Source organism: Mchenga conophoros, linkage group LG17, assembly GCF_057382185.1.
Source record: "Mchenga conophoros isolate Kocher_MC1m ecotype Shallow Benthic linkage group LG17, M_conophoros_male_GT1.1, whole genome shotgun sequence".
NCBI classification, from domain to species: domain Eukaryota; kingdom Metazoa; phylum Chordata; class Actinopteri; order Cichliformes; family Cichlidae; genus Mchenga; species Mchenga conophoros.
In genome coordinates, this window is record NC_140542.1 from 25157439 (window position 1) to 25181844 (window position 24406).

The window sequence follows — 24406 nt, forward strand, 5'->3', positions numbered from 1 at the left end:
GACTGACAGAACAAGGCGAGCGCTGTGGGTCACTTCCAGCTCTGAATGTAATAAGAGTCTTGTGTGTAGGTGTTTGTGTATCTGTGTGATACATCAGCGAGTTTATGAGCTCCAGACAGCACAAACAGCAAAAAAATGTGCTTACTTGGAGGTTTTGGTTCAGTTGCTTGAAAAGATTGTTTCGTAAGATTAATTTTTCCAGTCCCTGTCAACATATGAACACCAGGCTCTGAATATGTGACGGGGTGGAGTCCGCATGTTCTCCAGTCAGAAACATACATGTTAGCTTAACTGGCATTTCTAAGTTGGTCATAGGTGTGGATGGCATCCTGTGTCTATGTTAGCCCTGTGATAGACTGGCAATCTATGACAGCTGGGCTAGGTTCCAGCTACTACTTACTACTACGTCCAAAATGGATGTAGGTTTGGTTATGCTTGTCTTGCCAAACATGTTTAAATTTGTATTGAAACCAAAACAATGGAAAAGCATCAATTGATTTGAACTTCTTATAAGTGCCATGCATCTGCCTGCTACAGTCTACTTTTTTTTTTCTTTTTTCAATGTAGGGAAATGTATTTAATGAGTGTTGTGAACTGAAAATGTGTATGTAATGTGTGAAACTGATGAAATAATAATAGGATTCCTCTTTTGTGCTGCTTTGCTAGCTCTTCGTTGTAGCCAGTGTCGGTCGTTCAGGGATGTTCTTGCCATTAGTCTCTTTTTTTTACAGTCTACTTAAAGTCTACAGCGTCAGCTACACTGTTAGGGGGCCCCATGTCGCGCTGAAGGCCTGGAAACTGTTCAATGTATATCCACATCCTTCACTTAACACCACTAAATATCTTGAATGCATCCTGTTTATGTATCCTACTATACCCCCTCCCTCCCAGCAGCTGTATTTATGTCAGTAATGCCAGTGACACAGAGCGCTTATTGACTAACAGTAAAATGACTTTTGCCACAGTGTCGGCTGATCATAATTAATGGGATGTGAGAGGAGTCGTAAATCCTTTATTGAGACAAAAATCATTTGTCAGCATTACCTTTCACATGCAGATGTGACTAAGAGGGCTGTCACATTGTATATTTGCCAGGCAAACTCTTGTCTTTCATTACTCTTCACTTTGATCTCCTATGACTGTTTGCTTCTGTTTCTGCTCCTTGAGGGGATAAAACTGTCTGGGAGTGATTCAAGTGTATTGATGCCACAAAATTACAATGGTGCACTCTCACTGTTTGTCTCTGGCCACTGAGACGTGCATGATTAAAACCCGGCGACGGACCTCAAAGTTGTGTCAGTGTAGGCGTGTTCCAAGCATCACGACACCAGCGTCAGGGCCCTCTGCATCTATGACTTATCCCTGAGAGGAAGCGCTTGTTTACCGCTTTAACTGAGTATTTCCGCTGTGAACCGTTTGTGGTTTGTGGAAACAGATGAGGTGTGCAAGTCAAGTGTCCTGGAAAGACAGCTGGAGAGGTTGACGAGGGTTGTTTACCTGAGCGTGTGCCTCTTTAAGTGTGTATGTATTTATATGTTACTGGACAGGCTGCGTTGGATGTTATCCAGCCTGATGTCAGCCATACGGTATTCTAAAGGTTCCTACAGTTCCTATAATAATTCCTGTGTACACTAGAGCAACATGCTCATATAAACACACAAACACAAAGATTTATGGAGAAGATTGATTTGAGTCTTTCTCTCAGGCTGCTAAATTTACATGTACAAATATACGCTCATGCTACATAATTGTTTGTCCTGTTTTTGCTGCTGGCTGTGAAATTAAAATGAAAATTTATGCACTGGGGTGCGTAAATGCTTGTTGACTTCTAGCCAATGTGATTGTGTCATAATATCTGATACAGCTAAGGTAGTTCAACTCCTGATGGTTTAGGAAGAATTCACAACCAAAGAAATAATTGTTGCAAGATTATGTACGGATGCCTGCCTGCCTGTCTGTTTTTTTATAACTGTGCAAGAATTTACATTACAATGCACCAGCTATGCTTGTGCCCCAGGCAGCAGACTTCAAGTGGACTTTGGCTGCTCCCTTATTCACAAGGGGTTGCTAGGGCAAATAGGTCTGCATGTTTTGATTTGGCAGATTTTTATACCAGATACACTTCCTGACTGATTTGTGTCTCAGTCCAAGATCAAACATTATGAAGCCGCATAAGTGGATTTCAAATAAGTATAACAGGAATGACTGCTTGACCATCAGGTCTTTTGCTATCTGTGTGTGTCTGTAATGGAGTATATTCCAGGTTAGCCAGCACCTCGTTGGCTTAGCTTAACATAAAGACAGAAAGAAAACAAAGAAACAACCAGCAGTAGCTCTGCCTCTATCAGGCCTTAGAGGTGCTTGCAAGAAAATGTAATATGTGTTATTTGTTATGTGTCCTAGTCCCTAGTTCCCACGATGTCTGATGAATTTTTTTTTATGCTAAAGCTAATCTGCTGCTAGCTGTAGCAGAAAGCTATGATACAGTTAGTAAGAAAGCACAATGCTATCTATTCCTTAAACTAAACTTGTTCTTCTCTGGTGAACTTCTATTTGATATTTTGTGTTTACATTTCAGGCCAAATGTTTCTTTTCTTTTTTTTTCTTTTCTTTTTAAATATATGCTCACTTTAGTGCAAGCATCCATGATAGCATGTGAAGATACATTAGCATGCATAGTACATCTGTGAAGACCTCATTAATACTGAAAGATTTTTGATCAGTATTCAGACTTCTTTCTCAGAAAAGGCCACACCTAGCAAAACAATGCCTAACCACATCCTGCATGCCTTACAACAGTCAGGTGCCATAATCAGATTCTGGGTGCTAAAGTGACCCGCCCGGTGCTCTAACCTGTTACTAACTGAAAACATTTAGCACATTATGAAGTGAAAAATATGATGGAGACGGCCCACAACTCTTACTTCAAGGAAGAAAAGGAAAACATTTTACTTTTAATGCTACTTACATCATTTGGTTGCCTCGCAAAGTGCCTTGCAAAGTGTTGCTAACAAAAGAGATGATTCCTCACAGTCCCAGATATTTTAAATGAGCTGGTGGCAGTAAATTGTTTTCTGGAAACTGAACTGTAATAAGAAACTTAAAATAAGACCACTTGTCACTGGTGTCAGTTCAGACTAGAAGTGACTGATAAATGAATAAGTTAATGAGATTAGACATGGAAAATCCTGTTTCTTTTTATTGCACATAGAGTAACTGTAACCAGTCATATCTACCAGCATGTCAGTGCAAGTGACCTAGACAAGCAGCACTCACTGAGTGGTGTCTGGTGAAGTGCGGACATCTCAGCCCCATCTGAGAAAAGCCAGACATAATGCTCCTATGCTCGTATGTCACCCAGAGCATGTTGTTGGCGCCTGCAATACTAACACACTCATCTCCTTTCCCAACTTGTGGGAAGACAGCAGCTTTACCGAGTAGATAGAAACAGTCATGCTTTGATGTTATCCTAAGACGCCTAAAATATGATGTTGAGGAAGACTGATAGTGCTTGCTCAGCTCTTCAGATGCAATTAGTCACCGGTGGATGAAAAAGCTTGTCCTAACCTGTGGAATAAGGAGAGAGTGCCGAGCTCAGTGGACAATGAAAGGTCTGATTATATTGAAATCCAAAAATAGTTTTCTTTGAAAAGTTTTTAGGCAACGACTGGACCTGACCCAGCACCCCTGATGATCAGGTCTACACTTTACTGCAAGTCAGCTATGTGGAGAACTTCACCTTCCCATCCAATGTCACAGTGGGGGCTTCAACTGTCAGAGTATTTACAGGCAGAGCAAAATGAGATCACATGCTCAGTTCAAGGCCAGTCATGTCAGACAGTGAAGTGGATGAACAGAAAGCAACTGGCAGCAAAACGAAGTGAGAGAAAAGGCAGATGAGTGACAGGCAGGTGGGGTCACAGGGCGGGGGCGGGGGGGGAGTGCATATTATTTCAAACCATTCTCATAAAGACAGTAACTGTCTTGTTACAGCGACTGTAACTGGCCAGTGGTCAGATGGTGTGACCTTATACTCAGCTGTCAATGCTGCTTGTTTGTGTTATACCCTTAATTAAGAGGAGCAGCCTGGTGCTGCTAGCCAAATGCACTTGATCAACTGAACATCAGCAAGCGTGGCTAACTCAATAAAAGCAGAGGTTTTGACAGTTTGCGCCAAGTCTGGAGCATTAAGGTGTGTGTGTTATCAGAATAGCATAATATTCCCAGAAGTGGACATCCCTGCAAATCCCCCCCAAAGCCAGGCAATGCAAAAAGAAACTACAAAAAAATCCAAGAGCTACATATCACATTCTATAGACCTCAGTTAGCATTCAACAGGAAAAGTTCATGACATTACAATTAGAAAAAGACTGAACAAGTTTGGCTTGTTTGGATGCATTGCCAAGAGAAAGCCTCTTCTCTCTAAAATGAAAATAGCAACACGACTTACGTTTACAAAGTTGTATCTGAAAGAAACCACAAGACTTCTGGAATAATGTCTTTTGAACAGACGAGACCGGAGTGCAGTGACCTGCGTGCCAAAGACCGAACACAGCACATCGGCACAAACACCTCATAGAAACTAGGCACCTTGTAGTCGACCATGAACTCCTCTGTGTACCATTATACACCGAGGAGTTCTAGAGTCAAATGTGGGGCCATCTGTTAGCTTGGCAACGTTGGGATTGCAAACAGAGCAGCAAACCTCCAACAAGATGGCTGAAAATTAAGAAAACAAAACCAAAAATGTGTTGTAAGCTCAGTCAAAGTCTAGAGTCTATGAAAATGTTCTTTTTCAGATGACTCTACATTGTTTCTTGGCCTATTACACATAATATAAAGTTTTCTAGTGCATTTTTTTTCACATTTAGTAAGACAGTGTGCCTTTGACACCTTATCAAAATGCATTTGTTTCAATCATTTTTATTAAATTATTGTTTAAAACCTATATATATATATATATATATATATATATATATATATATATATATATATATATATATATATATATATATAATTTTTTTATTTTTATTTTTAAATTTATGATATAAAAAAAATCACTTCCATGCATAGACATATACAGCTGGGGTGATGGATGACCTCACTCAGTCACTTCAAGGTTAATGATTTCCAATTCTGGCTCAAGATGGAAATGTACATAGTAGTTTGTTGCAGCTTCTCTATGCCGTCTTAAGAGTTTTTGCCACACAGATCCAGTGCACTGTGAGAGCTATCACCTGTAGTTTCAATGGCCTCTAATAACATCCACATGCATCCTGGACCCCAAACTGCGGTACAGGGCATTGTAGTACAGGGCTGGGGAGAGTATATGAGGTGATCTACTCGCAGACGACAGCTGAGCACTAACCCTGGACAGAAATAGGGCAGTCGCTTTCACTTAGCAGGGGCTGTACAGCCAGAACATCACTTGATTGCACTCTTTCAGTCCCACACCATTATACTGGCATGATAACAATGGGTGTTTGATTGTGATAACTAGCGTAGGGTGACTGCATTAGGTCAGACATGTGCAAATGAATAGTAGATTTAGTGTGTGAGGAATACACATGTAATTCTGAAATGCATGTCTCTTTAAGGCCAAATGAGTAGTGGCAGCCTAATAAGACAAGGCTATTTGAGTGACCTTGTTTCCTGGAGAAAAGAGGCTAATAATAGGCCAAAATCTGGAGCTGTGGTGAAGCCTGTAATGGGTTTGTACTAAAAGCTACTTTGAATCATTCCAGCCAAGCAAACCATGGAAAAAAGAGACCATCAATTTCTCTTGTCAGAAATAAATATCATATCATGGTTCGGCAAGATGAAGATGTTTTACATCTTTATTCAGATGAATCTGGAGGAGGATGTAAAGAAACAAACTGCAGGGTTTAAAAAAAGGCCAAACAACAGCTGTATTAAAGGAGTCTAAGTCTTTCATAACAACCCTCATATGCCCACACATATCTAGCCATGATGAGGTTCTTTCCTGAAGTAATTCCAAGGAAAGAGATCAGAGTCAGGCTCGACAGCGCGCCAAGCTAAAGTGAGACATCAGCAGTTGAAATTTGTCACATGAAGCAGTTAAAACAGATTTCAGACTCTTTAGTGTCTGAAAAAGTCTTTAAAGTTAGGTTATATTTCTTGTGTAAGTTGCTTTAGTTGACAATGACACAGCTTTAGAAAGCTAACAGTCAGCAAACAGTTACCAAGCCCACTGACACTTCTTGTAAATATGAAACACTGGCATTCATTTACATCTGTGTTTGTATCCAACTGACTCTCATTTCAGCTACAGGTCTTTACAGGTCTTCAACTACCACCTTCAGAGACAAATATCTGGCTTAAGATGCTAGCATTCTTTTTTGAATGTTCAGTTATCACTGAACACCAGGGTGGCTGCAGCCTAGTTTGTAGTGCGTGGCACTTATCTGTCCAGACGGCTTCTGAGAGATAGGACATAGGAAGGCAAAGTTAAATCAAATAACCACATGTCACAACTAAGGTGAAGAGCATCTCTGAATTCACAGAACACTGAGCCTTGAAGTAATTGGACTTTGGCAGCAAAACTTGGTCCTGCTCCTGTAAGCTAAGAACAGAAAACTATGGTCATAGTTCGTATACACTTGCATAGGACAGTTGTGCATTGTTTTGCAATATTGTACATTCATTAAGATCCATATTTATATTTTAGTACTTAGTTTTTATATATTTTTAGTATTTATTCTAGATATTTATACTGTTTTACTGTTTAGTAGCCTGCTGCATCTTCCAAGACCTAAGAAGCTGTGTTTCGTCCATTTCGACATGATATGATCATGCAACAGTCTAAATCTGGGACTCTCCACCATTTGACCTTAGAACTGATGAAGCTTCTCGAATGAGAGGTGAAAGGTCTTCAAGCAACTTAAAGAAGTCCAGATGCTTTTCTTTTCAAGCTCCTCAGACTACGATGACCTGAATGACTGAGAACCTTCACAGACATTATACAACATAATTATAAGAATTACGTATGAACCAAGGCTACAAACTCCAAACAGGAAGGCTGATGAGCAGGTTTGAATCCAGGAAGAGAACTTTTTTTTTTGCAAGTATCTTTAGACTAACGTTTCTATTTCTTTTACATATGACTTCAAGGACTTCAAGGGTTCCTATGTCCAATGGGAGTACTAAGTTATTTTAGGGCTTTAGTTATCCTGTTGTATAGTTCTTGATTTAGGCTGTGAAGCAACCCACCGCCCTCATTATTTCCATTCACCTCGATGAGAAGCAGGATGAGCGGAAAAAGAGAGCTGCGTTCAGTCTTTTAAAGCCTCTGCCCTATCAGGTTTAAATATCACTTACACGCTGAGAACTAAGCTCAACCCCTGTGGACAGTCAGGGTTTGCAAGGCCAGTGAGTGCATTCTCCGAGGTCAAAGGTCACAGATCGTCTCATTTGTCACAGACAAAAGGCTGTTTCAAGGGAATTAACTTTGGAAATGTCATCTAACTCGGCCAGTATAACATAAACATGGTATTCCTCTGCTCAGAATGTTTCAGCCAAAGAATAAAACTGCACTTGAGACACAATGTAAAGGCCTTTAAATCAAGACAATGGATCTAATAATTATGATTTAAAGCCCAGAAATATGTCCAGCCTGAAAATCTAGCTTTTAACTCACCCCTGTAATACAGAAATGATGTTCACTTATGCTCCATCCACACACTTCACAAAGGAAGCCCTCAAGCAGAAGCCCAAAATAGATAAGTATTACTTGTGCTACTCAGCTGCAGTGAAGCCACCCACATATGATTATTACCCTCTATGCAGCCATTTGACAGTATTATCAGCACCAAGTTCTGCAGCATCCTGCAGGCACTAGAATAAAGCTTGCAGGAGAGAAAAATATGATAAGCATTTGTCATTTTAGCTCAGCTGCTGGTGCAATCAGTTATTGCTCATAAGAGGCAAGTTTAAAAAATACCACATGTGATCAGCAACACAGCAAAAAAGATTTTTTCATGAATAAAGCAGCGAAAGAAGAAATCAGACATTTTTTTGAGAACAGATTATCTAATTTTAAGTCCCCTGAGAGTTTTCCTCTACGTACCATGCAAATACAGGCAGGCTTTAGTTTTTGATGCAGCGGCAGGAGCCGGATGATTGAAATGCTCTCTGTGATGTAGTTTAAATTTAGAGTGAGCTATAAATTGGGTTAAGGCAGTTTTAGTGCTAATATTCACAGTCCCAGTCTCCCAAGTCCAGAGTGCAGCCAGAGGAATGTAAATTAAAGGCATTTTGAACGCTGTGTACAAGGTCCAGGATACACTGAGCACTGTGCTGATAGAAACTGTGTCATTTCAATCGTGGTGACCTTCTGTAGTGTTCGATTCTGCTGTGTTATCTGTTAGGCGTGGGCCTCGCACACAAGGTGTGCCTGTGCTGCAACTGACAAGGTGACGATTGATGCTTTTTACCACATGTGGTATTTTCGACTGCCTCAATCTAGTCGTAACTGCACGGAACGGATAGAGCAAATGGGGGATGGTGGTGGTGTTTTTAGAATCAACGTAACTTTCCCTAACTGGGATCCACCAAATGCAAAGGAGAAAGAGCAGGATAATTCAACTTCCTTATGCGATCAGCATACTTTAGTGCGGCCTGGTTTTATCAGTTCACTGTAGGTGATCTCCTTATCCTGACACCTGAATTAAGCCATACTTTGAAGTGAACATTAAAGGGATAGTTTCACTTTTTGGGATTAAAAAATGTCAGCTTTTGGTTTTATGGAAGATAAATGGCGTACAGGTTTTTATGGTAGGCAAGGACCAGTCAGTGGTCCCAACCTGTGGAAGTGGAGAGAAATGAGTTTTCTGTGACTGGTTGTGAGGAGTCTCTGGGGAACCAATCACACCTCCCCTGGTAACCACTTGTCGCTAGGAAAAAATAGGTGTTCCCTGACTGGTTGGTGAGTGGTTGTGGAAGGTTACTTACTGTCGTTAGCCGAATTGGTCACAAAAACCTCGCTAAGCCATAGTGAAACTATGAAGAGTGCAACACAAGCTGGAAACTAGGCGACCAAACAGATTTCAGTGTGGTTTCTGGCCTCTTTGCAACTGATTTCACTGAGTGATAGCGAGCAAGGGATTACCTAGCAACTCAAGACGGTCGTCAGCTGGTCTCCCTTCCCCTGTGTGACTGGGGTCTAGGCTAACTTCAGCTCATAGGCACGCAAAAGGTGAAAGTAGCCACCGTGATTCAACACATCGCGACCATATTTCGTCAAAAGATACAAGATGATTAGCTGTTGCTAATGCTACAGTGACCATTTCCTGTAAATTAATGTTCATTTATGTAAAATAACTGCCAAAAAAGTTCCCAAAGGCATTTCAAATAATTTTTCTTAGAAGGTCTTTGTTTTCAGCTAGCACAAAATGTGTGCACAAATTAAAAAAAAAAAAAAAAAAAAAAGTAAGAGGAAGAGTCTTTCTTCCTTATTTCCTAACTGGAAACGTTGTCTTCTGCTGGTCTTTGGAAAGAATGGCTGTATCTGTCTTTTATATACAGTCTATGCTCCAGCTACGTATTTACACTTACTCCCTTCTGGCTGGAGCATAGGAGCTAAGTGAGTGCTGACAGTATTAGCAATATCTACTGCACAAATGTGAGGGCATCAGTGATCTCATCTTGTGTTTTAGCTCACATTGACCTCCCTACTGCAAAGCAAATAGGAGTATTTCCCTAAATGTTTAACTGCTCTGTTAAACGAAATTTCTTTGGAAGTCTAGATAGGATTTTACACAGAATTAACATTAACAAGGGAGATCTGATCTAAAAAAAAACAAAGAAAAAAGTAACTTTGCTTTGAGAAGACTGTACAATTAAACTCAAGACGCAAGACCGGCAAAACAAGTCCCTGCAAAACAAGACGAGCAGTTGGACAGATAAACAGACACAAACAAACAGGACATGAAAAGAAGACAGGAAGTGTAACCCAAGATAAACAATCAGATCTATTTTGAAAGCCTGCATGACATCATCATAACAACCTCCAGTGGCAGGCTGGTGCTAAAAATAGCAAAGACGTCAAAGCGCTGGTACATATATGTCCATGAAGTGTGTGGAGAACATTCCCCAGATAACAGCAGATGGCTTGTAGATTAAAGCCTTGTGAGGAGAGGGTGAAGAGCTCGCCCACACGTGCCTGATGCGTCTCAGTCGAGCTCACCTGGCAAAAGCCTCTGAGATGATGGTCTGTGAGGGGTTAGCGGGGGCACAGGGATCTGCTTTTTGCCTTCCACGCACTGTGTACACGAAGTGGTTCTTGAACCCTAGTGCACAGGATAGGATGGAAAAAATTACTGTGGCTTGCTGAAACACATAAGGACCGGCAGCTGCGTGACAAGACATCTGCTGCTTAATGTCTTTGGGGCATTCTGATTGGTGTGATGCAACAGTTCAAGTCGACGTATGCAAAAAGTGTCTAAATATAAGGTTTCATTCTTAACCAACAGCCAATTACAAAAACCTACTTCTGCATCTCTCGTTGTTCTCATGGTATATCATTTCCTCCCGATTTTTGCTTTTGCATGAAAATAAAGGGAACTTTGCAGCACTTCCACAATATTTAGTAACACAGAAAAAGAAAGAGCAAAAAAGTGTTCAAACAGAGTACAACAAGGTAGAATAACTCCCACTCCGGGAAATCCTATCTTTCATAACAAGCCTTTCCAGACTTGTGATGGATGGAAGCCTTATTTCAGCTCGGTGAAGTCATCAGTGTCGTGTGTTTCACTCATGTGCATGATGAGTTTGGCCAAAGCCTTCGCTCTGCTCCCGGGCTTCTCCGCTGCTGCAGGAGGGAGGAAAAAAAACACAAGGGGAGAAAAGGAAAGAGTCCACGACATCATCTCTCCAGGCCTTTTAAGGAGCTCTCCAGTGGAGGGCTGAGAGCGCTGGCCCACTTTCCCATCAAAGCTTCCCAGCTTCGTCTACTTTCCCTCCTGGGAGCCTGGAACACGGAGTGACTGAGCACAATACTGCAACAAACAGACTAAGATAGTGAAGGAAAAATACACAAAACACAAGACAGTGGCATGGCAATGAAAGCAACTGCTGTATGTGCTTTGGACAGAAAGAAAGCACGAGTTCTAACAAGCGCTTATCATGTTCTTTTGGAGGGAGCCGAGAAACAGAGGGATGAGGAGGTCCCAGCTGCTGACAGTGATCATATTCATTATTGTATTGCATGACGTTGTTTCAGCGTTTCAGAGCCCATCTGATAGAAACACTTCAGAGAGGAGAAGAAAAAGAAAAAGTAGAATAAGGAAGTCTTTGCTGTCTTGTGATGACCCTCTCTGGATGTATTACTGCCAGTGTCAGCCAGACCCCACATGGTCCCATTCTCACCCCACTGCCTCACACATGAACCTTGACCAAAGTCCACCCCCACACACGCAGACAGACACAAACACACACACACAGAGAAAGAGCAGGAGATGAAGGAGGGTGATAGTGAAGACGGTGTGGGCGAACTGAGCGTGTGCAAGTGAGAGAGATTGATTGAGGGGAAGTACCGGTGCTTTACGTGACAGCACAGACAAATGGAGAATGAAAAAGGTTGTTATGTTGGCCAGTTTTGTCCCCGTGCTGATGCCAGATCAGCAGCGTGAATTCAGCTTTTCAAGTGAGCTCCTCAGCTTTCTCTGGAAACAATAAGCCTGTCTGAAATACATGATCAGCCTTTTAGAGTCAGCTGAACGGGCACATTTTGCTTTCATCAGCCAAATCTGATTCCACGTTACAGTGCTGTTCATTTAAATGAAGTCAACAAATTTCTGAAATTTTAGCCTTTCCTGAAAGAAAAAAAGTCACAACTTTTAACTTGAACGCATTAGAATTAGAATTAAAGTTTAACACCGAACAAATAATCAAATGAGCACTACAAATCTATTTGATTTAAATGATTTATATCACCAATTACTTTCCACCCTTTCAGAATAAGAGCACAAAATTCAGGCCTCGTCTGTAGTCACGTTTAATTGCTAAATTTCAAAGGTCTTGCGTAATACAGAGGAATTTCTGCATGTCAAAAAGAAGGTAGTATTTAGCTGATATTTCACAAACTGTGGTTAAATACACATCCCCAACATAACAGCTCACAGTTTGAACAAATGGATCTTTTCTTCCACAACATCTAAAAGGTGTTCTATTGGATTTCGATTCTGATGCTTGGTTTGAAATTTAGCAGGTCATCTTGGCCACGTTTATGTATATAAGTGAATGAGTTGCTGGGTTGGGTCTAGTCTTATTACTGCTGGGCGACAAATTGCATTCTGAGAGGAGAAATTACAGTGCTGGGCTGCATTCTGACTTATACTGCAGCTCCAACTCCAAAGCCAGATGGAAGTTGACAGAGCATGGGACAGCTGCGAGACCCACTGCTATGTGGTAAATGCATGCTGAAATAGCCAAATTAATAGAAGGGGCTCAAGTCCAAACCAGGGTTCAATATCAGGCTACATTTTAGTGCTGTGAGCTGTTATCCAGTCAGCCAGACATCAATATTTACTGCTGCCATGGCACGACGAGAGGCAGAAAGGAGGAGGAGGCAGCCATTTTGGTACAGGGGCGACTTTGTGCCACTGTCAGGAAATCCCCCCTTTGTGGTGCGTTGGTGCACCACCTTGGGATTGTTGTTTCTTAGTAGAGGTCTGAATGTGACAGAAATACTGCAAGTGCTGTTGCCCATTCGTTAGTTGTGTATTGGAAAGTCTGACGCGTGTGCAAGCCTACTGTAAAAATGCAAAAGGTTAAAAATAGCAGACCAAACTAAACGAGGGTCTTGTTTTCCAGCTCTTAGAATTCTTGCATACAGCATGTTGCTCTGAAATGCTAAATTTCATGTGAAACACAAGCTCAAAAAAGCTTGATTTGTCCAGTTTTATTTTTATATTTTTTGAATTTCAGAATCTCTTTGTTAGTCATTAGGGGTTAATTTAAAAGCAGATGAAAGTGCTGACACGAAATGAGGCAACAGGGCAACAAGATAACATTAAAACTTCTGTGTAAACCTAGAAATGCGAGAAAGGAACAGAACATAAGCTGAAGATATGGGAGTAAGCGTAACACTGAGGGAAATTACAATTTATGGATATAAAAGGTTAGCTGTATTTCTTTTGACTAGCAGATTCATTGGCCTCACATCTGTTTCCCAGGGGGAGACACTTTTCTGCCTCGTAAGCACAAAAGAGTTTCCCGTCATCACCATGACAACCGTACTTCTGTATACCTTACAAAACCTTTGTGCGCCCCTCCAGTCCTCTCTCCGTCTACTTGGTTTTAGTCAATCTTGTCTTTCTGCTCAGGGAAACTTTGATTACCAGCACACACTTTTTCAACCACTACAAGGCCTATTATGGTCAAATGAAACACTATGGCCAGCCAGGAGCAGCATCTCCTCCCCTGTAAATCTGAGAACGTTGTCTCATGCTCAGAGTGCTGTGACAAGACAAGGTCAGGGGTTGCTCCTCCAGGTGATGTGTTTCCATAAGTCCACGGAGAGGAAATGCACATATATGGTGTGGTCTTTATTTATTACTGGCTCTTTTAACTGGATGACTGCAGAATCTCCTCCTTCTGCAAGCTCTGCACCTCTTCTAAAGCAATCAACCCCTGAGTGCATGAGGGATTTAAGAGATTGGATCTCTTCAGATCTATGATGTGATTTTTTTTTATCTATTGTGTATTTACAGAATAACTTATGATGTGATTGTGTACGTTTTTCAGTTTTCTGGCCGAAGCTGAAAATATCTCTACCCGAAGCAGTAATCTCAGGATGTAAATGGTTGAGTGGTCTGGATACTGTAAAATGAATTTGACAGTAACACAGAAGGACTGTCTGCCTTCGTGAACTGCTGAACACAGCAGGAAATCAGGGACAATTCAAGAGTCTTAGCATGCATGCAGACAGTAATGGGGGGTTGCTGTTGAGACCAATAACACAAACACAGGGATATCGGAAAGCTTGTCATTCAGCTCCGGGTTCCCACTCAGTGTTTCCTCTGTTTGTCTCTTTTGTAGATATTGGCACTGCTAGTCGATAGCTACATCCCTTTGATTTATCTGTTGGCTAATAAAGTCTTCAGACTTGTCACGCATAAAATGAAAGGTAAATAGAAAGGTAGACTGGGTTCTGGACTAGGTCTGTCATATAACGACTCCTCAGAGAAGCAGGCTCAATTTGTCAACACAAGAGCATTAGGGGGAAAGTGTCAAACGCCTGCTGTGTGCCTTTATTCATTTCATATAACTTTGTTCTTAATATTCTGCTCTGAAATGACTTCTGGTGGATTTAAAGTTGCATTTTACAGTATTTTTATTTTTTTGATCATTTAACAAGCAGGAATGTACATATTTCCACATATTTATAAGGAATCAGCAGCATGGGATTCAACTCATCAGGTAAAAACAATGGCTGGCAGTCCATCTGGTTCTGTAGTGTAGTGGTTATCACATCTGCTTTACACGCAGAAGGTCCTGGGTTCAATCCCCAGCAGTACCATGACTGTCATCTTCCCCTTAGCTCTTTGCCACATACAGACATCTTCACCCATAGTGATGAGTTTTGACCCTTTGGTAGATATAGAAATAAAAATGTGGTTTGATGACCATTAAATTAAAATAGGTTTTTCCATCTTTAGCCCTCGTAGCTGTGAGAACAATCTCATTAATTTCTCATGCGTTTTGTTAGAGAAGCAGGACTGAAACATGGCAGAAACATCTTGGTTGAGAAAAAATGAAAGAAGGGTTACTGCGTTTAGTTGTCTAAGAGGGAGAGAAAAGTGCTGCGGCTGGTCCCACACTCCACAGACTTTTACATTAAAATGCACAGATTTACCGCAGAAAAAGAGCATGTTTACATTTGGCCACAAAAACTGAGAATATTCTTAAGTCTTTATCCATTATAATGAGATAGATAGTTTAAGCTGACAGACGGTACCCACTCAAACACCTACAACCACTAGCTGCCTGCAAGGCTTCGCCACACCTAATTTGTCACTGGACTGTAACTTTGTTTTCTGTGCCTTTTGGGTCATTTTTAAAGCTTGTTTTAAGCTGATGATTTAGCCACTGCCCCTCCACCCACTGGTTTGTGAATCACGTCATTTTTAAAGCTTGAGCAACAACAGCATAATGTCGTCGCAATTTTGATGGTGTCTGTTTTAGAAAAAGGAGAAAATATAAGTTTGTGGAAGTGTTTACTAAAACTATACAAAAGATTACAAAAATAGCAATTACACAATTATTTGCAATATTATCATATATAAGAATGAGTGGGTATTTATATCTCATTTAAAAAAAACTCACAAGCATAGTAAAAACCTGGCTATAGTGACAACCCTGCTGTCAAACAAAGCAGGTGAAATTAGGTAGAAATATGCATGAATAAAGAAGCTTCCTACGCAGCACAGTAGACTGAATTTGTGAATGCTGCCAGCAGCGCTGAAGTAGAGACTAAAAGTAGTCAAATTCATTATCCATCTAGAACTGACACATCAAAGTCATTTTACACCACGGGCTGCATACAGCCCACTTTGGTCTGAAGTGGACCGAACCAGTGAAACTTGATAAATGTGTAAAATTACAGAAAAAGTGCTTTTTTCGCACTTTTTTCTATTTGGTATAGATACTTTCTGTAGTAAATAGCAGAAAAACTGAAACTATTTTGTCCAGTGGGCTGGATTAGAGTCTTTCCCGAACCGATTCTGGCCCCTGCGCTTTATGTTTGACACCCCTGAACAGCTCATCAGCAAGCAGACCCAAAGGGAGTACGCATTTTGACAATAAAAGAAGCCAGGTGCCTGCTCGCCTGTGTCCGACACTATAAACACCACTCTCCCTGCAATAAATGTTAGGCATACGTAGGTACTACACACTGCACACATGACTCACATCACTGTATACAGATTCCCAAGATGCTATCTGTCTTCTCTCCTACTCTGGCCCAGGAATGGCCCGACTGCTTCCCTCCTTTAAGGGTAAGACTGTGCCGTGATGCTGACACTTTTCTTTCATCCCCAAAGGATGTGTGCGTGTGTGTACTTGAGTGTCTTGACAAGTTTCTCTCTTTGTCGTGGCTTCAAGAGAAGGCATCCGAGTGCAGTTATTTACCCTGATTGAAGACTTCATGTGCTTTTGCAACATCAGTGTTCAATCATGAGAAAGTGGAGAGGGGACGCAGTTTCCTGCCCCCAACTGCGGGGTCTAGTTTGGTTGTGTCAACACTGTCCAAGCCTGTGGTCAGATCAAAAGCCGTCTCTAGTGTAAGGACTACAGTTGGATATTTGGTGTCCAAAAAGATCCCCACTTCCTTTTTCCCATACCCTGACCCATCAGCTCCTCGACCCCGAGCAAAGCTGGATCACGTGATCTCAGTGGTTCGACTCATCAGAGGCTTAAAATGAGTTTTAGCGAAGCAGGAGCGGCACCAAGCTTCAGTTTTTGGATGTAACCTGTCATGCTTTAGTGCTCTGCACTGATTTCAGCTTGTGGTTAATGATGCAACCTTGCCCCCAGCTGAACCAGCAATGACGTTACACTTGAAACTCTGTCAATTTTCTTTAGGAACAGCAGAGGGTGCTGTTGTTTACTAGATAATCAGGAGACTTGCTTAGACTCAACATGAACAATCTGCATGCTTTATGAACTGGGTACAGCTTATCACTTATCGTCTGAAGAAACGAACAGTACTGTATTTTCTTTTCTGACACCGTGTCCTGATCCTTCTTTTTTAACTGGCAGCTAAATGGTGCTTCTTCTTCTTCTGCTTTTTGTTGTTTAGACAGACGCTGTCCTCCTCAGAACATTAAACTTCCTGGAAAGCACATAGACCAAAAACACTCACTGCTATATTTTACTGGGTCCCATTTGGTCCCACTTTTATTATTATACAAAATATAAATGGGAGATAACAGAACAAAGTACTCCTGAAATAACTATGATGTATGAAATAATGTCCAAAACACTCCTGGATGATTTCGTGGCGTCGTCTGGGAGGCCTGTCTCTTCAGTATGGTGATGTGGTAGGGGAGTAAAAGGTACCTGAGCGCCCACATCGACAACTGGCTGAACTGGAAAACCAGCACAGAGAGTGTATATAAAATGGGGAAGCGCAGAAAGCTGAGATCCTTCAATGTGTGCAGCAAAAACTTGGAGATTTCCAATCTGTCAGCATTGCTGTGGTCTGCTGGGGGGCCAGCATGAGACCTGGTGACATCAAGAAAGCGTCAAGAAACATATTAGGAAGGCTGGCTTTGGAATTAGTTAGAAACTGGATATCTGATTCACTCCACTGCCATAAACACACATGCAGGAAATCTTTCATATCGTATGCTTTCACTCTCTATAATAGAATACATCTGTCTGGCAGAGTCATCTGCCAAATATTCTTCTTCTTATGATTATTATATCATCAGTCTTTTCACAGGTGTAACAAAAATATTTCCCTAAATATAGAATACATAAAGTATTTCTAATCTCATCACCTAATCAGGACTTCATGTGTGGAAAAGTTACTTTAAATCTGTAGTAAAACTGTCAATTTTACCGCGACATCAATATATTTTAATTACATTTATTTGTTTGTAATGTAGTCACAGGATGGTTCTGTGGTTCCCAGGATAGCGCAGTATGTCTGGAGTGAATGTACAGCGATGCTGTATGTTTTACCGCAAATTATGTCTGAAGTTGTCATTTGAGTCTATTGAGGTTTTCACTAGAATATATTTTGACTTGTTACATCGGGAAAAATACTTAACCTTAATGTAAGTTATATGGTAATGTTTCATTAATTGTCAAAATGGTTATCCAGACAAAAATTCTCTAGTGTCGTAGCTATTATATACGAACATCTTGATTGCTAATAAATATAATCCTGGCAACGTTTCATACAGTTAAAAACATTGGCTAACGTCTTTTGTTCTACAAGCTGGAAATCGTCACTAACCGAAGGAAATTAGCCGCTAAAGTGAGGAGTTGACGATATAAAAAGAAGGTGCGGACCTTAGTTTTATCTAGATAACATTTAACCCGTTTAGCGTTAAATGCTTAGTATTTTATTATGATCAGTATTTGAGCTAAATCGGTGAGTTTTCCGAGTTGATCTAGACTGAATTGCTGTGAACGGACTTGATGGCTAACGCCAGTAACTGACTTGATAATTTCCATCTCCCAGCTAAACGTTACCGTTACTGTTAACTCTTGTTGTAACAGTTAATCTCCGTTGTTCAGGCTCGTTTGTGTTTTTTGTGCAGAATACCTCTGAACAACTTGGCACATTTCAATGATCTGACCATGAGACGGAGCCCGACGAGACCCCGGATTCTCAAAAGAAGAAAACTGCCTTTTCATCAAAATGCGACGGATTCACAGCCTGGAGAATCAGGCTCCAAAGATCCGTCAATACCAGCTGCTGTTCAGAGCTTTCCTGGTGGTATCCGCATCATGGACCATCCATCCAAGTCTGATACTCAGGTGGTTGTCAGTCCCGAAAAAGTAGAAGCTCAAAGCGTTATTGGGGACCTCACAGCTAAAGGCAATGAGTGTGGTGCCCAGGGCCCAAACAAGTTCATTCTTCTGAGTGGGAGTGGCAACAAGTGGGACTATGGAGCTGATCCTCAGTCTGCTGCTGAAGCGGCTGCTACAAGGAGTACAGAAGGACATAAAGTCAAAGCTGAAACTACACGCAGTTTCCCAGGTGACAAACTTCTAACTGAAATTAAACCATGTACGGAAAAAAAGAAGTTTTTTTTTTAAATGTTTAGGATAATACTTAAAGTATAAGTGTGGAATTTAGTGCTTGTTTTTCTCTCTGTCTGATTTGATAATCTGTATTTAACTCCTCCTCTGTTTAAGCAACAATGTTTTTCCCCTTTTACTTTACTAGTGAATAAGGATGTAAACTGCGGTCCCTTTGACGACAGCCTTACCGACCTTAAGTGGTTGGGTAGGATGAGCACATGTGCCTTGGAGCCAAACTCTACAAAGCAGCTCAGCAGCAAGGAGAACCAGAACTCTTTACAGACTTTTCAGGTTCAGAGCTTTTTCTTGTTAACTGCTTTTTTTCCCTTGCCCTTTATGTGCCGACACAAACTTGTCTGAAGGCAACATTGACCCCAGACATGTTGCTACATGTTCCCTAAACACCCTTTCGTAACCAATTGGTCATGACTGTGATTTATAATGACAGCAATAGTAGTCTGATTACAGAAAATAGTTACACTGTCAGATTTATTGACTGTTGTTTGTTTGTTTTTTGTCATATAGGCACACAATACACATACCAGTGCAGAAGCTCCTCAGCAACCCATTTCAGAGAGGCCACCATACTCCTACATGGTCATGATCCAGTTTGCTATCAATAGCAGAAAGAACAGGAGGATGACCCTCAAAGAGATTTGCATGTGGATTGAGGACAACTTCCCTTACTATAGAGATGTGGCCAAACCAGGCTGGAAGGTACTTCAGAGCTGCTGAAAGTGTGATATGTTCACAGCTCTGCAGCAAGCAGCAGTTTTCAAATACTTTTTCATTTATAATTGCAGAATTCCATCCGCCATAACCTCTCTGTGCATGACCTGTTCATTCGTGAAACATCTCCAGATGGTAAAAAGTCTTTCTGGACTATCCGACCTGAAGCCAATCGATGCCTCACACTTGATCATGTGTACAAGGTGAGTGCAGCTGACTCGTTGCTTTTACATCGGTGATATCTGGGAACATTTGTGGTACTTGGCCTGAATGTTTTGTTGCAAGAATGCTTGTTAAATGCTTATTGTTTTACCTTGTGTTTATATAATGATTTTGCTTGGATCCTTGTTTTTCAATTGTTTTTTTCATGGCTGACACCTTGAGAGTGTTTTGAGATTCCTCATGTTGTTTTTCATCTTATTTTCCCCCTAATCTCACTTCACATCTCTCTCTGTAGCCGGGCTGTGATCCAGTGACTGCCACTGTTCCTGTGCCAATGCTTTTACTGGCTAATCAAGTAAGACTGATTTAGCCCCTTTCTTTTTCTTTTCTTTTAGTTCTTCAGGAGCCATCTTCAAGTCACAACCTCAGAAAAATCTGAACGTTCATGAATCTATTTGTCACCAGACTTTCAAACCTACACAGTGTAGCTACACCTGTTTTTGTTGCAGGAGGAGACGAGAGCAGCAGGGAAGCAGAGAGGCTGAAGTCAGTCTGAAAGGCTAATGTGCTTTAAGAGCACTTGTTTCTCCTAATGTCTGGTATCCATACAATCATAAAACTTCCTTTTAGTCCTTTCCTGAGGGTAAAGATGTAGGGTCAGCTATCAAGGGACAAGTTTTGGACAGAACGCCAAGTTACAGTGTTGGTAGGTGGCAGCACAGTAAGGCTCCTAACTGATATAATTTCTGTCTCATCTTACTTTTCACAGCACCAAAAGAGGACACTTCCAGATGCAAGAAAAACACCAACTAGCTCTGGTGAGTTAAAAGAAATGTATGAGTTGTTTTATAAATTTGAGACTTGAGAAAGATCAGAGGTTGGCAAACTGCTGTTTAGTTTGGAAATGTGTAGTGCAATGATGATGTGTTTTCTGTGTTCAGAGAGAAAGATGAAACCTCTTCTGCCTCGAACCGATTCATACTTGGTGCCCATACAGCTCCCCGTCACTCCTTCTGTCTACCTGCCATCCACTTCTACCCCTTTTCCTCCGCCCTGCTCCCAGCAGAAGGGGAACAATTCACGAGGAACAAAGAGAGTCCGCATAGCACCGAAGGTAATGAATTTCTCATATATTTCAGCTTTTTAAAATGTGTTGTTGTTGTTGTTTTACTTCATAAGCTATGCAAGTTGCAAACTGCTTTTCAAAACAAGTATTTCTTGGAACTCCCTAGAGTTTACATTGACAACATTATGTGCATAGAGATGAGTATGAACTTCACCCATACCACTAAGATTTTAATGGGAATGGTTGCATGTCTGACAGGTGACACAAAGTGATTCCCCAGCTGTGATGATATCTCCTCAGAAGAATACGGACTTTAAGGTAGAAGTGAAGGAGGAGCTGGTATGTGTTCCAATTAAATGCGAGACCCCCAAAGCTCCTCCAAAGAGACAAGCCAGCAGCTCACGGCGCAAACAGCACTTGGTTCTCTCTGTGAATGAAGAGCCTGTTCTCCTCTGCCACGAAAGTAATTTCTTTGACTCTGGCGTAGCCTCCGATGCTTCGACATTCCAGGACAATCCACATATTGAGCTGGATGAAGACAAGCATGGGCAGGAAAGCCCAGATAGGGAGTTCTCATTCAAAACCCCGATAAAAAGTAGAAGCCATTTGACCTCATCCACCCCCAGCAAGCCACCTTCTTATGTTGCATCTTTTAAAGTGACCCCGGTGGGCAAAGGAAGTCAAAATATTCTGGACTTCAGCCCTAGTCATACACCAGGTGGTCCCACAGATACTCCACAACACGACTACACCACCTTCAGCTTCAGCAGCACTCCCTTTAAAGACTTGCCTCTGTTTAACTCCCCAAGAGAGCTGCTCACATCTGCTCCCTCCAGAGTGACCGGACCAGCAGAGTCGCCCACCGAATGCCTCAAAAGTAGCTGCTCCAGAGAGCTTCTGCAGGGAGGCAGTTCCACAGCAGCCAATCGCTCAATCACAGAGGGCCTCGTCTTGGATACCATGAACGACAGCCTGAGCAAGATATTGGTGGATGTTAGCTTCTCTGGTCTGGATGATGACGACCTTGGTATGGCGAACATCAGCTGGTCTGAGTTCATCCCTCAGTTGAAATAGCCAGAGGGCCGAAACACATTCTATGGCTAAGCAGTGTCACCTGTTTCTTTTTCCTTTTTTTTTCTTTGTGTAAACACTACATGATTAGGCCCACACCAAAGCAGCAAGACAGAAACAAATTTAGATCTGACACTATTTAAACCATCCGAACTGTCCATATTGAAGAGGATTTCTCTCAACAGAAGGCGAGGCTGTTGATGTAGGAAGAAATATCACGCTCCTAGTGCTCTAGAAATTTACTCTGGTTGTCTGTTTTACCCAACTATTCAGAAGCATATCTATCATTATACCAAAACAAGTTCAAATAAGGCCCACTTGATACTATCATTTTAAATTTCTTATTGGAGACTTATTCAGACCTCCTTTTTGCAGTAGTTTAGGAGCTTTTAGCTTCAAATTTCTTTTACATTTGCTTTGCTGCTGGAGGGTTCTGGCTACCACATGAGGGGGAAATGTAACATAGTTAAATAGATTGCAGGGATGCTCCAGTTTCAATTACCGTTTGATGGTTTTTCCTGTTCATACACCAGGTGGTCCCACAGATACTCCACAACACGACAACACCACCTTCAGCTTCAGCAGCACTCCCTTTAAAGACTTGCCTCTGTTTAACTCCCCAACTGAGCTTCTCAAATCCGCTCCGTCCAGAGTGACCGGACCAGCAGAGTCACCCACCGGATGCTTCACAAGTAGTTACTCCAGAAAGCTTTTGTGGGGAGGAGGCGCACCAGCCAGTCCCTCAATCACAGAGGGCCTCGTCTCAGATACCTTGAACGACAACCTGAACAAGATATTGTTGGATATTAGCTTGTCTAGTCTTGATGATGATGAACTTGGTATGGCAAACATGAGCTGGTCTGAGTTGTTCCCTCAGCTGAAGTAGTCAGAGGGCCGACACAGACTCTATTGCTAACCAGTGTCACCTGTTTTTGAAGGGGAAAAGTGTAACATCGTTCTTTCTTTGAATTTCTTTACATATTTGGCCTCCTTTGTGTTTTACGGTTTTCCTTTTTTGCTGTATTTGTCTGTCTTCTTGAAGGACATGAATTCATTTCTTGAAGGAATTTATTATATGTGTCAATAATTAATTACATTTTAAATTAAATAAATAAATAAATAAATAAATGTGTCTTTAATTAATTAACTAACCCTCTGGGTTTCTTCAAAATCACTATCCTTTCAGCTTGTTCTTGGCCAAAAGTGTCCAGCAACAGATTAGGTGTGTAATTTTTATAATTTTTTTGTGGGGTTTTTGTGCTATTTTTCTGCATACATTTTTAAACTATAACATCAGTTCTTTTTATAAATATAAAAAACCCTTTATTTTTTACATTTTTAAACCTTGAAACACCAGTTTGTTTGTACAATGCACTTGTTGGAAGACAACCTCAAAACTCACTTTCATATATTTGCATTGCTACTGGATTTTCTTGTATTATTAATAGCAGAGTCTGGGACGTGTAATCAATTAACATCAACAGTGATTTTTTTTTCTATTGTTATTTTTGTGCAGGGAAAGCGAAATAGAGCAAACTTTCTCTCAGCTTGTTCATTTGTAAGTATTCATAAACAGAGAAAATCATAAAATCCCATTTTCTTCCAAGTAATACATGCAACCTGATTTATTTGTAACCGTCACTGCAACTACAATTATATCAATAATTAACAGTATCAATGATTTTTACGCATTAATATATTTTTGCACAGTGACAGAAAAACTCCCACTCGACTTGTTCGTGGCCAAAAATGGCCAACCTGTTGTTTAAATTCACAAAATGCTATAAAATTCAAATATATTAAAACATATTTCTACTTTCATTGACTTGATTTTTTTAAATAAGAATCAGTTCTGGTCCTTAAAACCAAAATTTCATTCAAGTTCAGAATTTTAACCCTTTCAATACCAGTTAGATTACATAAATGTAATGATCTACAAAGAGATAAAAACCATAAAATCCCTATTTTCTTTTTGCAAATAGCTCACTCTTTCTTCACTCCCACATGGGGCGGCAGCTGAGGTGAGTTTGTGAATGCTGCCAGCAGCGCTGAAGTAGAGACTAAAAGTAGTCAAATTCATTATCCATCTAGAACTGACACATCAAAGTCATTTTACACCACGGGCTGCATACAGCCCACTTTGGTCTGAAGTGGACCGAACCAGTGAAACTTGATAAATGTGTAAAATTACAGAAAAAGTGCTTTTTTTGCACTTTTTTCTATTTGGTATAGATACTTTCTGTAGTAAATAGCAGAAAAACTGAAACTATTTTGTCCAGTGGGCTGGATTAGAGTCTTTCCCGAACCGATTCTGGCCCCTGCGCTTTATGTTTGACACCCCTGAACAGCTCATCAGCAAGCAGACCCAAAGGGAGTACGCATTTTGACAATAAAAGAAGCCAGGTGCCTGCTCGCCTGTGTCCGACACTATAAACACCACTCTCCCTGCGATAAATGTTAGGCATACGTAGGTACTACACACTGCACACATGACTCACATCACTGTATACAGATTCCCAAGATGCTATCTGTCTTCTCTCCTACTCTGGCCCAGGAATGGCCCGACTGCTTCCCTCCTTTAAGGGTAAGACTGTGCCGTGA

General features: G+C 41.1%; 1 protein-coding gene and 1 non-coding gene across 5 annotated transcripts; both read left to right on the forward strand.

Moving 5' to 3' along the window:
* The first annotated feature begins 14466 nt into the window (after nt 1–14466).
* On the forward strand, nt 14467–14539 carry trnav-uac (transfer RNA valine (anticodon UAC)). The gene has a single exon. It is a non-coding gene; the product is annotated as a tRNA-Val (tRNA).
* Nucleotides 14540–17942: 3403 nt separating this feature from the next.
* LOC146555543 (forkhead box protein M1-like) lies at nt 17943–22934 on the forward strand. 4 transcript variants are annotated; one of them, XM_085252381.1, is made up of 10 exons: nt 17943–18031; nt 18291–18733; nt 18923–19068; nt 19303–19494; nt 19581–19709; nt 19964–20023; nt 20438–20486; nt 20610–20782; nt 20993–21761; nt 22339–22934. In XM_085252381.1, exons 2-10 carry the CDS (start codon nt 18331–18333, stop codon nt 22689–22691), a joined length of 2274 nt encoding a protein of 757 aa, XP_085108507.1. In that variant the 5' UTR covers nt 17943–18031; nt 18291–18330; the 3' UTR covers nt 22692–22934. The 4 variants fall into 4 exon arrangements, with proteins under 4 accessions (XP_085108507.1, XP_085108509.1, XP_085108510.1 ...); XM_085252382.1 differs by having other exon boundaries at nt 17977–18121; XM_085252383.1 differs by lacking the exon at nt 19964–20023 and having other exon boundaries at nt 17949–18031; nt 22339–22933.
* The last annotated feature ends 1472 nt before the right edge of the window (nt 22935–24406 follow it).